The sequence below is a fragment of the Scylla paramamosain genome, chromosome 24, assembly GCF_035594125.1.
Source record: "Scylla paramamosain isolate STU-SP2022 chromosome 24, ASM3559412v1, whole genome shotgun sequence".
Taxonomy (NCBI): domain Eukaryota; kingdom Metazoa; phylum Arthropoda; class Malacostraca; order Decapoda; family Portunidae; genus Scylla; species Scylla paramamosain.
In genome coordinates this window covers 14,729,177-14,750,827 of record NC_087174.1, presented here as the reverse complement: position 1 = coordinate 14,750,827, position 21,651 = coordinate 14,729,177, and the positions used below count along the sequence as shown (strand labels likewise).

Genomic DNA, 21,651 nt, shown 5'->3' with positions numbered 1-21,651 from the left:
TAAAAGTGAGAAAGTGAGAAAGGATGAAGTAAAAATGACACAAAACAAATGAGGGGGAGAAAGAGCAAGTTATTACTCCTTGTCCCTTATCTCTGACAGATAAGGGGGAGGGGAGGTGACAGGGAGGGAGGTTTGAGACATAAGAGGCAAGATGAAATAGGAAGGGAGAGGAAAGGAAAAAGGAGAGGAATGGATATAACTAGGTAAGGAGAGTACATAGGGGAAGCAAGTGGAGGAAGGGAGAAGCAGGAGGATGGGAGGACGAGGAGAAAGTAGAAAGAATAAATATAAGCAGCAAGGGTGAGGAGTGAAGAATTTGAGGGAGGGAGGAAGTAATGAGAAATAAGTATTTTCTTTTCCTCTCCCCTACTCCTTTTTATTTTCTTCCATCCATTCCCTTTGCATTTTTGCTCCTTCCATCCATTTTCCATCTCATTCAGTCTCATTCTATCTAGCAATCCTCAGGACTGTTCTCTCTCTCTCTCTCTCTCTCTCTCTCTCTCTCTCTCTCTCTCTCTCTCTCTCTCTCTCTCTCTCTCTCTCTCTCTCTCTCTGGGTAAAAAGAGACATGAATGAACAAGACAGAGCTAAGATAAATGATCTGCTGAATGAACCCAAAGAAAAAATACAACCAGAACAGAGACAGAGAAGAAGTTTTACTGGAGGGTCACAGACATGAAGATAAGGAAGTGTTATGTAAGGGTGGTAGAGAAGGAAAGAGAGAACTAAAAGTATCATACACAAATGTGAATGAAGTGATGTCCGCACTACTAAAGCTAAATGATTATTTAAAAGAATACAAACCAGATATTATGGGGATCACAGAGACCAAATTAAGTGATACATTCATGAATCTCAACATAGGTGGTGGAAGATACAATATATGGAGGAGAATAGAAAATGTAAACAAGGAGGTGGAGTGATGATGTTAGTGAAGAAGAACCTGGTGGTTTATGAGGTGACATATGGTGAAGGCAGCGCCAGGGTGTTGAGGGTGAGAATAAAGAGGAGAGGAGGAGGGAAGAGAGATTATGCAGTGGTATATGTTCCACCAAAAACAAAATCATGAAGTACTGAGGATTATAGATAAATGTTAATGGATACAAGTAAACATATGAAAAGTTTGATTGCAAAGAGTGACAACATAATCCTGATGGGGGATTTCAAATGTAAGGAGATGTGTTGGGAGGACTGGTCGACAGAAGGAAGTGAATTGTCAAGGGGAAACAGGTAGCTGAAAATAGTAATGGATAATGTTTCTAACACAGTAGGTGAAGGAAATTACCAGATTCAGAATAAATGAAGAACCTTCAAGATTGGATTTATTGTTCACAAAAGAACCAGAAATTATTGAAGACTTCAGCTACAGGACCCTGCCAGGGAAGAGTGACCACATTGTACTCAAGTTTGATATAGAAGACAAAATGGAAGAAGGAAAGAGGACCATAGAAAAGGCAGGCAGAACTATAGTAAAACAAATTTCAGTGAATTAAGGAAATATTTTGAGGAGATTGACCGGAGTAAATTTGATGAAGCAAAGGGAGCGGAAGAAAAGTGGAACAGTTTGCTTGAGATACATAGTGAAGGAATAGAGAGATACATGCCAAAGGAATCTGCAAAAGGATTTAGAGTAAATGACTGGTTTAACTGATGTGAGGAGGCGAGAATGGAAAGAGAAAGAGCATGGAATAGATGGAGAAGAAATAAAAGAAGTGACCATTAGAACAAATATAAGGAAGAAAGGAATAAATATGTACTACTACGCAGGGAAGAGAAAAAAAATCATGAAAAGATCATCATAGACAAATGCAAAGACCAACCAAAACTATTTTACCAATATGTGAATGGGAAATTAAAAAACAAAGTTGAAATAAATTAACTACAAGTTAATGGAGTGGTATATGAAGAGGCAGGAAAGATGGCTGAAGTGATGAATAACTGTTTCCAGAAGGTTTTTACAAGAGAAAGTGGTTTTCAGGAGTAGGGGGATATAGAGATGACTGACACAGGGTTGGGTGAAATAAATGTTATGGTGCAGGAGGTGAAGAAGATAATGGAGGACAAAGATGTAAGGAAAGCAGCAGACCCAGACGGAGTATCTAATTGGATTTTGAAGGAGTGTAGTCAGCAGTTGGCCGAAAATATCCACAAAATCACAATACATTCATTAAGAGGGAAAGATCCCAATGGACTGGAAAAGAGCAGATATAGTGCCAATTTTTAAGGGAAGAAATAAGGATGACCCTTCAAACTACAGACCAGTGTCATTAACAAGTCTAGTGGCTAAGATATGTGAAAGAGTTATAAAAGACAAATGGATCAAGTACTTGGAAGAAAACAATGTGTTGTCAAACAGACAATCTGGTTTTCGAAGAGGAAGATCATGTACTACAAATATGTTGAGTTTTTATTCACAAGTTACAGACATTGTGCAGCAGAGAGATGTTTGGGCAGGCTACATTTATTTGTCAAAAAAGTATTTGACAATGTACCGCATAGGAGATTGTCATAGAAACTGAAGATGTTTGGAGGATTGCAAGAAGAGCTGTTAAAGTGGATAGAGAACTTCTTGGAAGGAAGAGAGATGAGAACAATAATCAAGGATCAAAGGTCAGCTTGGAAGAAAGTTTTAAGTGGGGTTCTGCAGGATTCTGTGTTGCCACCAGTAATGTTTGCTGTGAACATTAATGATATGTCAAAAGCTACAGCTACATTAGCTTATTTGCATATGATACAAAATTATTGAGAAAATAGAAAAAGAGGAAGACTGCATATCACTTCAATGGAACCTGAACTAGATCTGGGAGTGGAGCCAAAGGTGGCAGATAAAATTCAATGCAAAGAAATGCAGTGCGATAGAATTTGGCAAGAGTGGCAAGAGACAGACAGGAGATTATTCATTGTGGAATGAGAGAATCAGCAAAAGAACAGAAGAAAGAGACCTTGATGTAATTACTACTGATAAGCTACCACCAGAGAAACACATAACCAAGATTAGAGGTGAAACATATAACCTACTGAGAAACATAAGGACACCATTAACACATCTGGATGAGGAAATGATAAAAAAATTGAATGTGACCATGATACACCCAAGATTGGAGTATGCAGTTGTGGTATGGTAACCTAACACCAAGAAATCTATAAGAAAACTGGAAGATATACAAAGAGCAGCAACAAAGTTACCTCCAATTTTGACGGATCTACCATATGAAGAAAGACTGTCTAAATTATGTCTTATAACATTAGAACAGAGAAGAGAGAGAGGTGATTTGATCACACTATACAGTGATGACTGGAATGGAAAACTTGGATAGGAAGGACTTGGTGACGTGGGATACAAGAGGCTCGATGGGATAGGCAAAAAACTGAAAAAAGATGCTTGTAGAACTGTGAAGGTCTGGAATAATTTGGACAAAGAAGTCATTGATGCAAATACAATAAATGAATTTAAGACAAAGTTAAATAAAAATAGATATGGAGATGGGGCAGCATGAGCATAGCTCTTTTTGTGTATGTTACAACTAAGTAAATACACACACACACACTCAAGTACTGTATTTTGAGATAAGGGAGTGAAGTGGGGAAGAAAAGTAAAATTTTTCACAAGCCAAAATAAATAAGCACTTTTCAATGTTTTCAATACCTTGAATTTAGCAATCCTCAAGTTTAGTGATATACCTTTGGAAAAAAGCAAGCACGAAACTTGGGAAAGGAGTGTATTTAGTTATAAATCATATAAAATAAGCATAACACTCATCTATACTGCATAACTAATGTGTTAAGTGTTGGGGAGTGGCAACACAGTTGAGCAGTCCCTGCTCTCTATGAAGCTTGAGAGAAAACAATAGGAACTGCATTTGTTGGGGGTGACTGAGCTAGAAGTCTTCCTCGTCACTTTACTTGCCCCAAACTGATTCTAGTATCATCAGATTTTGCACTCATATAATGAAAAGTCCCTAATCTTGTATCATCCATTTCCAAATGCTCATACAACAGGATTTCCCTGTATGATTTTATGCACAAAGCTGTAATTTATGAAATAACTATAAACAGACAAAAAAACAAATTACATAAAGATCCTAAAGGAAGAATAAAGGCAATATGAAAAAGATGTAATAGATATGCACCCAACCTCTTGGGTGTTATGTGAATGACAATCTGAAAAGTAGAGAAAACATAAAGAAACTGATACCAAGATAAGAGACCTATCCTACAAAAACTATCTAGGATGCAACTCCAAACCTTGGAAAAGAGACAAGAGAGGTGACATGATCGCAATGTATAGAATGCTAAGTGGAATGGAAAAACTGGATAGGGAAGATCTATTTGTGTTGGGAAAAAAAAAAAAAAAAAAAAAACATTGAAAACTAAGTGACCACCTACAGAAGGGACATTAGTTTCCTTCATGGAAGCACAGAAACATGGATTGGACAGTGGTCTGTACAAGGAATATTCATGATTTTAAGGAAAAGTTGGATAATAATAGTTATGGAGACAGGACAGTATGAGCTTAGCTCCTCTCCCATATATCACAATTAGGTAAATAAAACTAGGTAAACACACACACACACACACACACACACACACACACACACACACACACACACACACACACACACACACACACGAACACAACTGTAGAGGACTCACGGACTAGGAGGAGGTATTGCTGCACACTGATTAAGAACTTTAATGGCTTTCCGAAAGTTGCCTTTCAAGTATTCAAGCTGACTCTTGAGGCTTATGAGGGTCACATTCTGAAAAGAAAAAGCTTTGATGATAATGACAGCTTGATTTGAAAATAGTTCTCATGTCATAAATTAATTTCTCTTTACAGAACCTAAGTACCTTTAGCAATTTCAAAACATAAGAATATTAAACAGAGCAAAGAAAAAAAAAGATAGTGACAGGGGAAAGATGCAAAGAGTAGGAGATAGGAAGCTGAAGCTAGAACAAAATAAAAAGACAGGTAATGTATGTTGGTGCCTCACCAAAGAGTTGCCAGCAGTGACTGCATGAGTTACTATTGTTTTAAGTTCCTTCTTGGCCACCCTCAGGGCTCTCATCATGAGCAGCGCCCGCACACGCAGCTGCTGAAGCTTTCCTCGTAACTGTTCCTGAGTGGCACTACATCGAATTTCATCAGCTGCTGTGCTTGTGGTACTGCTACTGCTGCTACTACTGCTGCTACTACTGCTGCTACTACTGCTACTTCCAGTCCCACCAGAAACACTGATTTTTTCTGGAGATCTGAAAAAAAAGAATAATAATAACCATTTGTAGAATGCCATATTTCCCTATACATAGTTTGACCTCAAGTGTAGGTCAACCCCTGATTTCTGACCAGGAAATTAATAATTTATGATATACCTTACATATAGGTTGAACACCTATATAGAGCAGCAACCTTTAACATCTACCTAACAAAACAACAAAAAAAATCAGTTAACCTTGGAGCTTGGAGTGCTGTGCTGGTAATGGAATAACAAGTTATACTATAAAATCAACACATTTTATGGAAGTAAGAGAGAGAGAGAAAGAGAGAGAGAGAGAGAGAGAGAGAGAGAGAGAGAGAGAGAGAGAGAGAGAGAGAGAGAGAGAGAGAGAGAGAGAGAGAGAGAGAGAGAGAGAGAGAGAGAATGATCCTGCTTCCTTGTTCCATTAGATGATTAAGGTTGAAATATTTGTCAAGCTGGCACCACACACACACACACACACACACACACACACACACACACACACACACACACACACACACACAGACACACACACACACACACACACACACACACACACACACACACACATGGTGGTGGCAGAGCTGACAGAACGTGTTTCCTAGTGCTCTGCATATAGAAGGAAAGAAAAACACAAATCGCTCACAGTGGAACAAGATATATTATGAAGAAACAGGAATACCTAGATGATAAATAGGAAGGGGAGAAACAGTAGGTGAGTATAGTTATCCCGTCTCTAGGAAAGTTTGGTTTGGTTTGTTTACACTTTGGACAAACATGGCTGAGGGCGGCACCCCGAAAGAAAGAGGTTCCTTTGAAAGTTTTACTGGTGAAGAAAGAGAACTAAATTATAGACTGCAGTGTAGAAAAATTTTGTATATGGAAGAAATGATGGACAAGTTGTTGGAGAGAATAAAGACATTGGAGGCACACCAGAAGGAGACACCAGAAGGAATTAGTGACTATTACAGCAAAGTTGATGGATATGGAAGATAAAAAAAAAAGAGAAGTTAAAGGTGGAAAATGACTGTTTAAAGAAACAAATAAAGGAAAAAAATAGCTGTTCAGAAGGGAAATGAGGAAATGAAGGCAAGTGTAAAGGATGTAGAAATGAGGCAAAATAAGTGGTTAAATGAATGTAAATTTGAAGAAAAATCACTAAAGAAAATAACAGAACAATAAAAAAATGAGAAACAAACCCTCAGACAAAATGGTAAACTGTAGAAAGATATAAAAAAGTAATTATATTTGGTTTAAAGGAAGAGAAAATAATAAGCAGAATTCAAAGAGAGGAAAAGGAAAAGAACCTGTTGAATAAGTTACTAAAGAAAGTGATGGATGAAGACAGCCAATTAGTAAAGCAAGTGGAAGAGTTCCATAGCATTGGGAAATATGAAGAAGAAAAATGAGACCCATAAGAATAAGGATTGCAACAAAGGTACAAGAAGTAATTGATAGGTCTTGGAGGTTGTTTTGGAGATGAAGAATATAGGAATGTATAGATAAACAGGGATATGGATGAGATTGAAAGGTTGAAGCAAAAACTAGCTAGTAAAAGAGGCTAAACAAAGAAATGAACAATTAATGGAGGAGAAGTTTTTCTGGAGAGTAAGAGATATGAGAATAGAGAAATGGTACAACAGTATGTTATACTAATGTAAATGGATTAATGTCAACTAAAATGGAATTAAATTCATTGTTAAACAGAACCACACTGGATGTTGTATTATGTGAGACAAAGTGGAAAAATGAATGGGGAACTGCTTACAATGGTGATGATAAATATGATTTATAGATGAAAAATAGAAGTGACAAGGGAGGAGGGAGAGTGATCATTGACTGAAAAATGTGTTAAAGTGGAGAAGGTAATAAAAATTGAAGATGAGTCTGAATTCTACAATTGATGATTAGAAATGAAATGGAAGGATAATAAATTATGTAGGAGTGTATGTGCCACCTATGACCAATGCTTGCCAAAAAAGAGCACGAAAAGATGTTGGTAGATGTGTTAAAAGATCTTGAAAAGATAGTGATGGAAAGTAGTGATAAAGTTATTGTTGATGATTTTAATTGTAAGGAGATAAATTGGGAGACATTAACAACTACTGGAAGTGAGAATTCATGGAGTAATAGACTATTAAACTGGGCGGTGGAAAACTTGATGACTCAATGGGCTGATTGTGATACCAGATTTAGTGGAAGAGATAAACCATCAAGACTTGATTTAGTGTTTACCAAAGACATGGAAATTATTGAAACTATACACTATGATAGCCCTCTAGGTAAAAGTGATCATGTGTTGATGGAATTTAATTTGAAAAATGAAAATGTAATCACTGATGAAAATTATAAGGTGAAAAGATTTAAATATAGTAAAGCTGACTTTGAAAAATTAATAAAGTACTTTGTTGTGGACTGGAAAGACTTTGAAGATGCAGATGTTTGGAAAAAAAAATGGGGTGAATTTATAAGGATATACAACTCTGCTGTAGAGAAATTCATACCTAGAGAAGCAATATGTAGAAACGTTAAAGAATGGTTCCATACAAAATGCAAAGAGGCAAGAAATTGTAAGTCAAATGCTTGGAATAGATGGAAGATGAGGAAAACTGAGTGTAAAGGGAGGAATATATTGATGTTAGAAACAAGTACATTGAGATAGAAAGAATGGAGAGAAAAAACTATGAAAGAGATATAATAGATAAGTGTATAAATTAACCCAAAATGTTCTTTAGACATATTAATGGGAAGATGAAGAAAAAGGAAGGTGTATCAAGACTGAAAGTTGAAGGAAAAATCTATGAGGATGCACAGGACATGGCGGGGGTTATAAACAATAGTTTCAGATCGGTATTTACTGTGGAAGGGGAGTTTGATGCTGGAAGGGATAAGGTGGTGAGGAATATACTAAGTACAGTCCCAGTCAGTTATGAGGAAATACTTAAGATGATGGAAGAACTTCATGTAAATAAAGCAACTGGTCCAGAAGGAGTATCAAACTGGATATTGAAGGAATGTAGAGAGCAACTGGCTGATAAAATTCAATCTAGTGGTGATATCACTATCACAGGGAAGAGTACCGAAAGATTGGAAGAAGAGTAAATATTACACCAACAATCAAAGGAGGAAACAAGGAAAACCCACTAAATTATAGACCAGTGTCCTTGACTAGTGTTGAAGGAAAACTATGTGAAAGAACAATAAAGGAAAGAGATAAAGTTTTGTTTGGTAAATTGTCAATTTGGATTTAGGAGGGGAAGATAATGCTCCATGAACTTATTGTCCTTTTATTCAAGGGTAGTCAATATTGTGCAGAAGAGAGACGGATGGGTGGATGGTGTCTACTTAGACTTGAAGAAAATGTTTGACAAAGTACCACACCGAAGACTATGAAGATAAAAAATTATGGAAAAACTAGAGGAAGACTGCTGGGGTGGATGGAGGATTATCTGGATGAAAGAGATGAGAACAGTAATACACGACCAAAATTCATCTTGGCTGAAAGTAACTAGTGGTGTCCCACAGGGGTCAGTGTTGGGACCAATAATGTCTGTAAAATAAGCAAACGACATAAATGAAGAAAGATAGTTATATGAACTTATTTGCAGATGATGCTGAACTGATGAGAAGGGTAGAAAATGTAAATGACTGTATGGTACTGCAAGATGATTTCAATAAGATAAATAGATGGACTAAATCTTGGCAAATGCAATTCAATTTAAGTAAATCTAAAGAAATGGAGTTTGGTAAGAGTAAGAAAAGAATACAATATCATTATGAGATGGATGGTGTGAAGTTAAAGAAGTCAAAAGAGGAAGTGGATCTGGAAGTAACAATTACTGAAAATTTGACTCCGGACAGACACCTTGATAAAATTACTGGAGAGACAATGAATTTGTTAAAAAGAGCAAAAATGGCATTCTCATATTTGGATGAAGGAATGATAAAAAAGTTGTTGATTTCCATGATAAGACCAAGATATGTGGCAGTGGTGTGGTCTCCTCATACAAGAAGGAATATTATAAAATTGGAAAGATGGTTCTAGAGTTGAGAAATTCGACCTATGAAGAGAGAATAAGAATGATGGAAATTCCTATCTTTAAAAACAGGAGAGAGAGAAATTTAATAAACATCTATAGAATGGTAAATGATATGGAAAATGTGGACAAAAAATGTTTTATAAATTTAGACACACAGAGTACAAGGAGACAGAGTAAGAAGCTGAAGAAAGTTAACTGTAGAAGAGACATCAAGAAGTATAGTTTTCCTCATAGAAGTGTGAACAAATGGAATGAAATCAGTGAAGACATTGTCAATGCCATCACCATCCATGCTTTTAAGACCAAACAGGATAGACATAGAGACAGGATACTATGAGATTTCTCCCTCACATAAACCACAACTAGGTAAATAAAACTAGGTAAACACACACACACACACACACACACACACACACACACACACACACACACACACACACACACACAGGGTGTAATGCGAGTTTCTGCAAGTACTGAAATAGGTGAAAGAACGTGATACTCTAAGTAGAAAATGTTCTATACAAGTGCATTTTAAGGCTCTGTTTACCCATTAGAGTTGAAAATGTATGCGTGTAGCTATGAGGTGAAGGACAGACAGTTGCACTGTCGCAGCCTTGGAGGTGTCACTTGCTCAAATTACGAATGGTTTTATCTTATTTTTTGCAGGCTGTGGAATATTACAGTATCTTGTAACATTACAAACGGTATTAAAAAGCATGTAATTTACTGATAAGCATTACACAACAACATTACTGCACTGATTAAAAGTACTTCTGTAAAATGCTATATGGCATCATCAAAGCGAGGGAGGAGGCAGGAAGCGAATCCGAGCGACCCTGAAAACAGCTGAGTGATGATGCCACATAGCATTTTACAGGAGAACTTTTAATCACCACAATAATGTTGTCATGTAATGCTTATCAGTAAATTACATGCTTTTTAACACCATTTGTCTTGTTATAAGATACTGTAATATTCCACAGCCTGCAAAAAATAAGATTAAACCATTCACAATTTGAGCAAGTGGCACCTCCAAAGCTGTGACAATGTGATGTCTGTCCGTCCCCTCATAGCTACACACATAGTACACCCATGAATCCCAGACATTTTCAACTCCTCTGACAGCTAACCAAAGCCTTAAAATTGCATATGTGTATAGAACATTTTCTACATAGAATTACACATTCTTTCACCTCTTTCAGTATTTACAGAAACTCATGTTACACCCTGTATAAACATTTGAAACCTTTGAAACATTTATTAGTGGCCAATTGAGTGCATGTTACATATGTTTTATGTATGTATAAATAAGGGCCAGCCTTTATATAAGCATATGCTATATATGCTATATATATGCTATATATATATATATATATATATATATATATATATTGCAAGCTCAGTTACCAAAATGCCTCTTTCCAAAGAACTCGGCTTTTTAACAAAACTTTTTAACATAATGCTTCAGTTGCTGTACCATAATTCGGTTTTCAAACAAAGTTACTTTATTTCAAATACTACATGATGTAGCAAACGCTGCCATTTATTACTAATTTATAGTTTCTATAAATGTTTCCTTCGTTTTTATATATTTGGAGGAGAGAGACAGAGGGTAAGACAGTAATTCAATCCTTGAAATAAGTTAAATGTGATCCCTTTGAAGAAGTCAGAAGAACCTCGATATACACAAACAAGGATTGGTGCTCAGGAGTAATCCCAAGCCTCCTGTGGCTCTCTCTAAGACCTACAATGCCATCACTACTGTACAACTTCATTTTCCCAGTAGCTTTTCCCAGCACCAAGATGTCTAAATGTTATGATCACCTTCATTTTGGCAGTGAGTGGGTTGCTCCTCTTTGTGTCACTCTGTAAGGTTTCCCTCACTTTATCAGTGACAAAAAGAATGCCTACATGGTCTAAACAATATCTTTTCATGAGTTCTGTGTCACTAAGCTCATTCAATACATCCTTTCTGGATAAATAAATTTCAAAGCTGGAGATGTTGTGGAGCAGCCATCTTAGCAATGGAAGCGTCAGTCATTACCCACTAAGACATGGTGGACCAGATTAATCTATTTTACACTGATTCCTATGGGGAAAATGGTTTCAGTTTTTTAGCATCTCAGCATTCAGGAATTAATTAAGTTCGAAAGCCAAAGTTCCAATATATATATATATATATATATATATATATATATATATATATATATATATATATATATATATATATATATATATATATATATATATATATATATATATATATATATATATATATATATATATATATATATATATATATATAATTATATGACAACAGCAAAGGAGTGGCAGCTCTCTCTCTCTCTCTCTCTCTCTCTCTCTCTCTCTCTCTCTCTCTCTCTCTCTCTCTCTCTACACCTCATCTCTTTTTCCCTCCCTCCTTCTCTCTCTCTCTCTCTCTCTCTAAGAGAGAGAGAGAGAGAGAGAGAGAGAGAGAGAGAGAGAGAGAGAGAGAGAGAGAGAGAGAGAGAGAGAGAGAGAGAGAGAGAGAGAGAGAGAGAGAGAGAGAGAGAGAGAGAGAGAGAGAGAGAGAGAGAGAGAGAGAGAGATTTCACTACAGTTTAAATGGATTTCAGACAAACACAATGAAAATAATAAGTTAAATGACAAAGATGGTAAACAGTATAAGACAAAGTGTGATCTAGTTTCCCTAGCTTCACTTGCTGTCTGTCTATCTGTCAGTCTGACTCTCTCTCCCTCTCTCTATTTATTAATTTTTTACTTACACATTCTGGACAGTATAACACACACACACACACACACACACACACACACACACACACACACACATACAGGGATGGTGGTGGTGACAGGTCAACATTCTCTAGGGTTTACAGATTAATTACTGGAGGGCAAGGGAAAGATAAAAGCTACAAGAAAGTAACCTGCCATTAAAATTTTTGACGTTACAAGAAGCTATCCTGCCATTGGAATTTTTAACAAAGTAGTTGTAGATATCAGGATCTTTAGCCTATTACCGTGGAATCTTCTGAGAGAGAGAGAGAGAGAGAGAGAGAGAGAGAGAGAGAGAGAGAGAGAGAGAGAGAGAGAGAGAGAGAGAGAGAGAGAGAGAGAGAGAGAGAGAGAGAGAGAGAGAGAGAGAGAGAGAATGGGGGGCAGCTTAGATGAAGGAGAAAGGGAGGGGGATATGAGAAATGTAGAAACAAGGAGGGAGTGGGAATGGGGAGGTGAATATAAAGTGGGGTTGAAAAAAGTGGTATGGCTTAATTTACACATCACAACTTCTGGCCAATGATATTTACCTACTAAAATCCCTTGAGTAGACATGTCGTTTTAGCCAATAATAAGGGTAGGAAGGTTGCTTCCAACCAACCAAACCTGCCTGTGCTCAACATTTCAACAAAGACCACTGAAACTTTAATATAAAGTAAGTCAAGTAGCCTATTATAAATCTGTGAACTTTACATGCTAGAGGTACAACACATTTCCTCATTATTAAGTAAATGATAACGATTTGTCTTCTTTACTGGTCATAGTAAGTAACTATTTCATTTCTGGAGCCAAGAGTTGCTAGTGGCTTACTTCAGTAACTGGTAAAGATTTGTCTTGTTTACTGGTTATAGTAAGCAAATATTTAACTTCTAAAGCGAAGAGTTGCTAGTGACCCTTCCTATCATGTTTGGATTCCTGCATTTTCAAGATAAGAAATCAGATCCCTGTGTTCCTGTCAATCCTCAATCTTTTGCCTAAATATCTAGTCTTCAGAACTTGATCTATACACGAGGAAATACAGTACTTAGTATTGATCTTACACTATCAACTATTGATATATTCATTATTACAACAACACACTCAAAATTCTTACTTGTTTTCCTTTTCCTGTGATGGAGGTTGCTTATGTGAGGGTGTATGAGGCAATGGCTGAGGCAGGAAAGTGGTCTCTGTGTGGGTAATGATGGTAAGGGCTCGCTCTGGGTGATATGTCCCCAGGTGACACTCAGCCATCAATAGACACACACCTATACCAACACTTTCCTCTGTTGATATTGAAAGATAATTGTTTCAAGATGTGCATGTGCAATATGAGGCAATGACTTTTACATAAACAATGCACCAAAGGTAAGATTAAAACATGGAAAATTGCCACAATGCAATAACTCCTGAGACTGCACACCATATTTCCAGTAAATACATAAAAATGGAATAGAATTAAGTGTGGTAACAAAAGAGGAATTAGCTTGTTGAGCAATTCCATAATCCTTCGGAAAGATTATGATAAAGTTTTCACTTGGAGACATTAAAAAGTCTTCAGTGAATAACAACCATCAGAGTAAGTGATGGGAAAAAATGAGAGGACTGGAATGTGATAGAATGTATTAGTCCTTCTTAATCTCTTCCCTCCACTTCTGTCTGACATACACTACACTGTTTTATTCTCCATAAGTAAACATGCAACTCTATGAAATGGAGGACTAAATGATAAGTAAAATGTGGGAGGCTCTTTCCATACATCACAAAAAAAGAAAAACTGCACTGATGTAAACAATGTCTAACTCTGATTTCCTAAGATTATGAGGAGCGCATTCCCCTCGATTAATCTTGCTCACATGATTTCACTGTACTTGAATTACTCCCCAGAAGACATAGACACTTACCTAAGGACTCCAGGCCAGTGTACATCTTCTCCAGGAGGGCAAGGGCAGCACAGTACTGATGGAGGTGATACAACACCACACAGTGATTGAAGCGAATCACACTCCTCTCTACCTCATCCCCTGTACCCACTGCATCAATTTTGATCCCACACTGTATAAAAAAAATAAAATAAATAAATAAATAAATAAATAAATAAAAAATCTGATTAAATGTTTTCATTTTGTGATCTGTCCATGTTAAGCCATGGCAATGTTGGTTGAAGGATATCTCAGGTTATAGGATACATCAAGAAACAGAATAAACACATAGGGTTCTCACATATAAAACTAAGGATCTCAGAGAACACAATGATCATTAGTATGCAGTATCATTTATACTTGTTAGCTATTATCATGAAGGTTTGTAATCTCTATCCCATCTTACATCAAACATCCACAAGTTACATTCAGGTAATAAAAGCATAGTGACTAAAGTTTTGAAAGGTTTCATGGGAAGAGGTTGAAGGAAGGAGAAAAAATATATCAACAAACTGATGACACAGAAATACCCTTCAAACTGTTCTAAACCCCAAATGAAAATGGTATGGGGTAAGAGCCATCATGAGATGAAATGAGATGAACAAAGCAATGATTTTATCTGACCTCAGGCTTTTAGAGTTCACCAAAAGAAACATTAGCAAAGGCTTACTTGTGTACAGATGTCTGCCAGCTGCTTACGAAATGTTTCTGTTTTCTTTAGGTCACTCTTATAGTATTCTACAACAGCTTTGTTCATCAGGACCTGGAAAACAATTTCACACCATGAACCATAGCTCAAATACTGATATACAAAAAACATGACAATTTATTTATCTATATTTGTTGCTTTTTCCTAAATCATCCTCACCAGAATATGCCCATGATAAAGGCCTCCATTCATTTCTGTACTTGCATCCCATCCAAGTTTTAATCTTATTTCCTTTATTCCCTTTTTCATACATTCTAGCATATAACCAACAGGACAGTTAGGTTTCTGCACCTACTGGACATAATCAGTATCTGTGCTTAAAATGAAGTCCCTAAACTCCTGATCTGTGTTCCAGTATCCAACCTACATTCCAATAAGCCTAACAGTAACAGTCTGATGAACCTAACCTGTGCTCTAATAAATCCATTCCATGACAGAAATACCATTATCACAAGTCAAATTATCCTATGCAGAAATCTGGTACAGAAATTTGTGTGTTGTTGAGCGAATTTCTGGATATTTTGCCCATTTGTTCTTTTACAAATTGGCAAGGATTGACAGCACACTGTCTTAGTTATCACACTTTCTGCCATTCTTTCAGTGTGGCCAAACCACCTAAGAATACTGCATTTGACTCAATCAACCACAACCATTAATTAAACTACAAAGTACACCAAACAGAGGATCAAGAGCTTAGTTTACTAGCCTTTGGGTCCTTTGGTCTGGTGCCCTGGAGGTAGGAGAGTAGTGTAAGGGCAGCCACATAGTTCCCCTTAGTGAACTGAGTCTGTGCCGCCTGGGCCCATTCTCGTTCTGTGTCTGTTGCATCTGAATTGTTGGAGGCTTCTGTTGTGGTGGGAGATTCTGGGCACTCCTCCCCCCCACTCTTGCTCTCTGCCATCTGGACAGCCAATCAGTTGTCAAAAATATTTTTTTTGTGGTGTATCTGTTATAAAAAATGTACCAAATCTATGGGCACAAAAAAACTCCCACAAACTTACAAGAGAAAGTTTTCTGGATAGTAAATTCTGTTTAAATTCCAATTGATTTTCTACTGTTGGCTATCTTATTGGAAGAATTCTATTGAAATGAATTTTTAGGCCTGCAATTATATTCCCCTTTGTCTGAGCTCTTAGGTTATAAAAGGTATGATTAAAAAATTATAGAATTCTTTAAGTAACTTCCTAATTCTTTTACTTTCTTAATCACAGTACTCTCCCTAAGAGATTAAAATAACAATGTATAACTGAAATAGTCTGGAGCTTCACTTGAAGAATACAGTCAGAAAGCATTTTTTTTTTTTTTTCATGTAAGAAGGCCACTGGCCAAGGGCATCAAAAAATTTTAATAAAAAAAAGCCCACTTAATGCCACTTCCCATAGAGATGTCATATGTGTGGTGGCGCGTAACAAGGGTCCAATGCGCCATCCCCCGTGAAAACCGTTTTATTGCATATAACACTAGTTTAACCTGTTCTTTATGCACTGGGATTGAATGTAAGATCCTTGCTACAGTGGAAGTATGGTTGATAGTCCCTACAAAAAAACTTCTATTTTCAACCTTCCAGACAGGCACAGCTGCTGACCCAGGCAGGGGGTCAAGAGAGCAGGTTACAATATCCCATAGCAGTGAGTGGGTTAGTGAGCCAGTTTTAAGGGTCAAGAGAGAAGGGTCCAATATCCCGTAGCATGGGTGGGTAAGACATTGGTGGGAGTGTGACCACGCACTGCAAGGGTGTATGGGGGAGCATGATGATAGTAATAATAATAATAATGTTATCATTAATCTTTTTTTTTTTTTATGTAGGAAGGGCACTGGCCAAGGGCAAAAAAAAATCTAATAAAAAAATGCCCACTGAAATGCCAGTCCCATAAAAGGATCAAAGCAGTGGTCAAAAATTGATGAATAAGTGTCTTGAAACCTCCCTCTTGAAGGAATTCAAGTCATAGGAAGGTGGAAATACAGAAGCAGGCAGGGAGTTCCAGAGTTTACCAGAGAAAGGAATGAATGATTGAGAATACTGGTTAACTCTTGCGTTAGAGAGGTGGACAGAATAGGGGTGAGAGAAAGAAGAAAATCTTGTGCAGCGAGGCCGCGGAAGGAGGGGAGACATGCAGTTAGCAAGATCAGAAGAGCAGTTAGCATGAAAATAGCGGTAGAAGACAGCTAGATATGCAACATTGTGGCGGTGAGAGAGAGGCTGAAGACAGTCAGTTAGAGGAGAGGAGTTGATGAGACGAAAAGGTTTTGATTCCACCCTGTCTAGAAGAGCAGTATGAGTGGAACCTCCCCAGACATGTGAAGCATACTCCATACATGGACGGATAAGGTCCTTGTACAGAGTTAGTAGCTGGGGGGGGTGAGAAAAACTGGCGGAGACGTCTCAGAACACCTAACTTCATAGATGCTGTTTTAGCTAGAGATGAGATGTGAAGTTTCCAGTTCAGATTATAAGTAAAGGACAGACCGAGGATGTTCAGTGTAGAAGAGGGGGACAGTTGAGTGTCATTGAAGAAGAGGGGATAGTTGTCTGGAAGGTTGTGTCGAGTTGATAGATGGAGGAATTGAGTTTTTGAGGCATTGAACAATACCAAGTTTGCTCTGCCCCAATCAGAAATTTTAGAAAGATCAGAAGTCAGGCGTTCTGTGGCTTCCCTGCGTGATACGTTTACCTCCTGAAGGGTTGGACGTCTATGAAAAGACGTGGAAAAGTGCAGGGTGGTATCATCAGCGTAGGAGTGGATAGGACAAGAAGTTTGGTTTAGATCATTAATGAATAATAAGAAGAGAGTGGGTGACAGGACAGAACCCTGAGGAACACCACTGTTAATAGATTTAGGAGAAGAACAGTGACCGTCTACCACAGCAGCAATAGAACGGTCAGAAAGGAAACTTGAGATGAAGTTACAAAGAGAAGGATAGAAACCGTAGGAGGGTAGTTTGGAAATCAAAGCTTTGTGCCAGACTCTATCAAAAGCTTTTGATATGTCCAAGGCAACAGCAAAAGTTTCACCAAAATCTCTAAAAGAGGATGACCAAGACTCAGTAAGGAAAGCCAGAAGATCACCAGTAGAGCGGCCTTGACGGAACCCATACTGGCGATCAGATAGAAGGTTGTGAAGTGATAGATGTTTAAGAATCTTCCTGTTGAGGATAGATTCAAAAACTTTAGATAGGCAGGAAATTAAAGCAATAGGACGGTAGTTTCAGGGATTAGAACGGTCACCCTTTTTAGGAACAGGTTGAATGTAGGCAAACTTCCAGCAAGAAGGAAGGTAGATGTTGACAGACAGAGCTGAAAGAATTTGACTAGGCAAGGTGCAAGCACGGAGGCACAGTTTCGGAGAACAATAGGAGGGACTCCATCAGGTCCATAAGCCTTCCGAGGGTTTAGGCCAGCGAGGGCATGGAAAACATCATTGCGAAGAATTTTAATATGTGGCATGAAGCAGTCAGAGGGTGGAGGAGAGGGAGGAACAAGCCCAGAATCGTCCAAGGTAGAGTTTTTAGCAAAGGTTTGAGCAAAGAGTTCAGCTTTAGAAATAGATGTGATAGCAGTGGTGCCATCTGGTTGAAATAGAGGAGGGAAAGAAGAAGAAGCAAAGTTATTGGAGATGTTTTTGGCTAGATGCCAGAAATCACGAGGGGAGTTAGATCTTTTTTTTTATGTGGCGCACTGGACCCTTGCTATGCGCCACCACTTATATAGAATGATAAATAAAAAAAATAAATAAATAAACAAATAAAAATTGAAATTGAAATAAAAAAAATACATGGATAAGTATCTTGAAATCTCCCTATTGAAAGAGTTCAAGTCATAGGAAGGAAAAAATACAGAAGTAGACAGGGAATTCCAGAGTTTACCAGAGAAAGGGATGAATTTCTGAGAATATTGGTTTACTCTTGCATTGAGATGGACAGGATAGGGTTGAAAGAAAGAAGAAAGTCCTCTGCAGCAAGGCTGCAGATCAGAAGACCAGATAGTGTGAAAATAGCGGTAAAAGATAGCAAGAGATGCAACACTGTGGTGACTGGAAAAAAAGGCTGAGGAAAAGCAGTTGATATGATAAAAAGATTTTGGTTCCACCCTGTCTAAAATAGCAGTATGAGTGTAACCTCCATACATGTGCAGCATATTCCATACATGGAGAGATAAGGCTCCCGTACAGTTTGCAGCTGGGGGAGTGAGAAAAACATGGAGATGACTCAGAACACCTAACTTCTTAGAACCTCTTTTTAGCTAGAGATGAGAAGTGAAGTTTCCAGTTTAGATTATAAACAAAGGACAGACTGAGGATGTTTAGTGTAGAAGAGGGGGGCACTTGAGTGTCACTAAAGAAGGGAATAGTCATCTGGAAGGTTGTGTCGAGTTTTTGAGGCATTGAACATCAGTTAATTTGCTCTGCCCCAATCAGAAATTCCAGAGAGATCAGAAGTCAGGCATTCTGTGGCTTTCCCGTGTGAGCTGTTTACTTCCTGAAAGGATGTATGTCTATAAAATAGATGCAGAAAACTGCAGGGTGGTATCATCAGCATAGGAGTGGATAAGACAAGAAGTTTGGTTTAAAAGATCATTGATAAATAATAGGAAGAGAGTGGGTGATGGGACAGAACCCTGAGAAACACCACTGTTAATAGACTCTGAAGAACAGTGACTGTCTATCACAAGAGCAATAGAATGGTCAGAAAGGAAACTTGAGATGAATTTATAGAGAGAAGGATAGAAGTCATAGGAGGGAAGTTTAGAAATCAATATTTTATGCCAGATTCTATCAAATACTTTTGATATGTCTAACACAACAGCGAAAGTTTCACCAAAGCCCCTAAAAGAGGATGACCAAGACTCAGTAAGAAAAGCCAGATCACTAGTAGTGTGGCCTCAACAGAACCCATACTGGTGATCAAATAAAAGGTTGTGAAGTAATAGATGTTTAAAAATCTTCCTGTTGAGGATAGATTAAAAACTTTAGAGAGGCAGGAAATTCAACCAATAGGACGGTAGTTTGAGGGATTAGAACGGTCATCCTTTTTAGGAACAGGCTGAATGTAGGCAAACTTCCAGCAGGAACGAAAGGTAGATGTTGATAGAGTTGAAAGAGTTTGACTGGGCAAGGTGCAAGCACAGAGGTACAGTTTCGGAGAACAATAGGAGGGATTCCATCAAGTCCATAAGTCTTCCGAGAGTTAAGGCCACCAAGGGCATGGAAAACATAACTGCAAAGGATCCTAATAGGTAGCATGAAGTAGCTGAAGGGCGGAGGAGAGAAACAAATCCTGAATCATTCGGGATGGAGTTTTTGGCAAAAGTTTGAGTAGTTTGGCAGTGGTGCCATCAGGTTGAAATAGAGGAGGGAAAGATGAAAAAAAAGTTGGTAGAGATATTTTTTGGCAAGGTGCCAGAAGTCATGAGGGGAATTAAATCTAGAAAAGTTTAGAATTTTTTTATTAATGAAAGAGTTTTTGGCTAGTTGAGGAACAATCTTTGTATAATTTCAGGCAGAAATGTAAAGTACATGAGGTTTAAGAGTGAGTTCAGGTATCCTTTGTTAGAGGCCCCTCTATCATGTATGACATAAGAACAGGCTGAGTTAAACCAAAGTTTAGACTGTTTAGGATGAGAGAATGACTGAGGAATGTACACCTCCATGCTATACATCTCTGTTATATGTTCAGCATATACAGATAGGTTGCTGATACAGAGTCCATAGTCATTTCAGAGAAAATCAGAATACAGTATAACCTCTGAACAAATCTGAACACAATTTTTTTTCCAAATCTGATTGGAATATGATTACAGTGGAACCTTGGTTACCAAACAAATCAGTTTACAAGCAAAATCTTGAACTCATAATTGCTTCGGTTCCTATACCACAATTCAGTTCTTGAACATGCTACACAGCAGCCAGCACACACATGGTCACACACTTTCCATAGTGAGCATGTCAGTCATGCCACGGTGCATGTCTGGGCCATACTGTTCTCTTTTTGGCTTTCTTATTTATAGCTTTACTCTTTATTTAGTTGTAAATGAACATACAAAATAAGCATAACACTCATCTATACAGCATAATTCATGTGTTAAGTGTTGAGGAGCAGAAACACACTGTATTGCCACTCCCCAGCTGAGCATTCCTTGCTCTTTCTGGGGCTTCAGAGAAAACAACAGGAACTGCATTTGTTGGGGTGACTGGGCTAGAAGTCTCCCTCAACACTTTACTTGCCCTTGACTGATTCTCATATCATCAGATTTTTACGCTCATATAATGAAAACAGTCCTTAATTTAATTATCCCATATCAATGGTTTCCAAATGCTCAAGTAATGGGACTTCCCTGTATGATTTTATGCACAAAGTACTACTGTAAAAAAAAAAAAAAAAAAAAAAAAAAAAAAAAAAAAAAAAAAAAACAATCATCTGGTGTCCAGAAATTAATTAATTCATTTTACATTGATTCCTATGGAGCAAATAATTTCAGTTTCCAAACATTTCACATCTTGAATGGTATTCAATGATATATTGAATGAATTAAGTTTGAGAACGAAGGTTTCATTATATACATTTTTAATCCAGAACATGAATTTTCCCCTAAACTCAAATGTGCTCCCACAGCCTGTTTTCATGACATGTATGGAAATATATGGATTTGGGGAAATCTCTTCTCTGAATATTATTCAGGGAATTTATTATTTATTTATTTAAGGATTTAGAGATTTTGAAAGTCTGGCAATGCAGTTTGCCATCAGTCCAAATGTGTGGTGTGTCTCCCATAGTGTTATAAACTTGTAGTACTACATACGTTCTTTTTTCCTGCTTTCCCTGCACTTGTTATGATACCAGGAAGGAAGCCAAAATTAATAATTTCAAAAAAAAAAAAAAAAAAAATTGAACCAGATGTAACATTTAACACTGCAAGGTTAACCTCATTACCCTGCAAAATAATTAGGATCTTCTAACCCTTCAAAGCCTCTATCCTTGCTTGGGCATCC

At 37.5% G+C, this 21,651-nt stretch overlaps 1 protein-coding gene across 2 annotated transcripts in view; it reads right to left on the bottom strand.

Moving 5' to 3' along the window:
• Positions 1 to 21,651, bottom strand: part of LOC135112807 (CCR4-NOT transcription complex subunit 10-A-like) — a 103,593-nt gene that overhangs the window by 75,821 nt on the left and 6,121 nt on the right. For both annotated transcript variants that reach the window (XM_064027631.1, XM_064027632.1), the window contains exons 2-7: positions 15,372 to 15,566; positions 14,627 to 14,719; positions 13,939 to 14,089; positions 13,149 to 13,320; positions 4,995 to 5,253; positions 4,654 to 4,760 (exon numbers count right to left, since the gene is read on the bottom strand). In XM_064027631.1, coding sequence (XP_063883701.1) covers positions 4,654 to 4,760; positions 4,995 to 5,253; positions 13,149 to 13,320; positions 13,939 to 14,089; positions 14,627 to 14,719; positions 15,372 to 15,566 — 977 coding nt within the window. The remainder of the gene's footprint in view (positions 1 to 4,653; positions 4,761 to 4,994; positions 5,254 to 13,148; positions 13,321 to 13,938; positions 14,090 to 14,626; positions 14,720 to 15,371; positions 15,567 to 21,651) is intronic.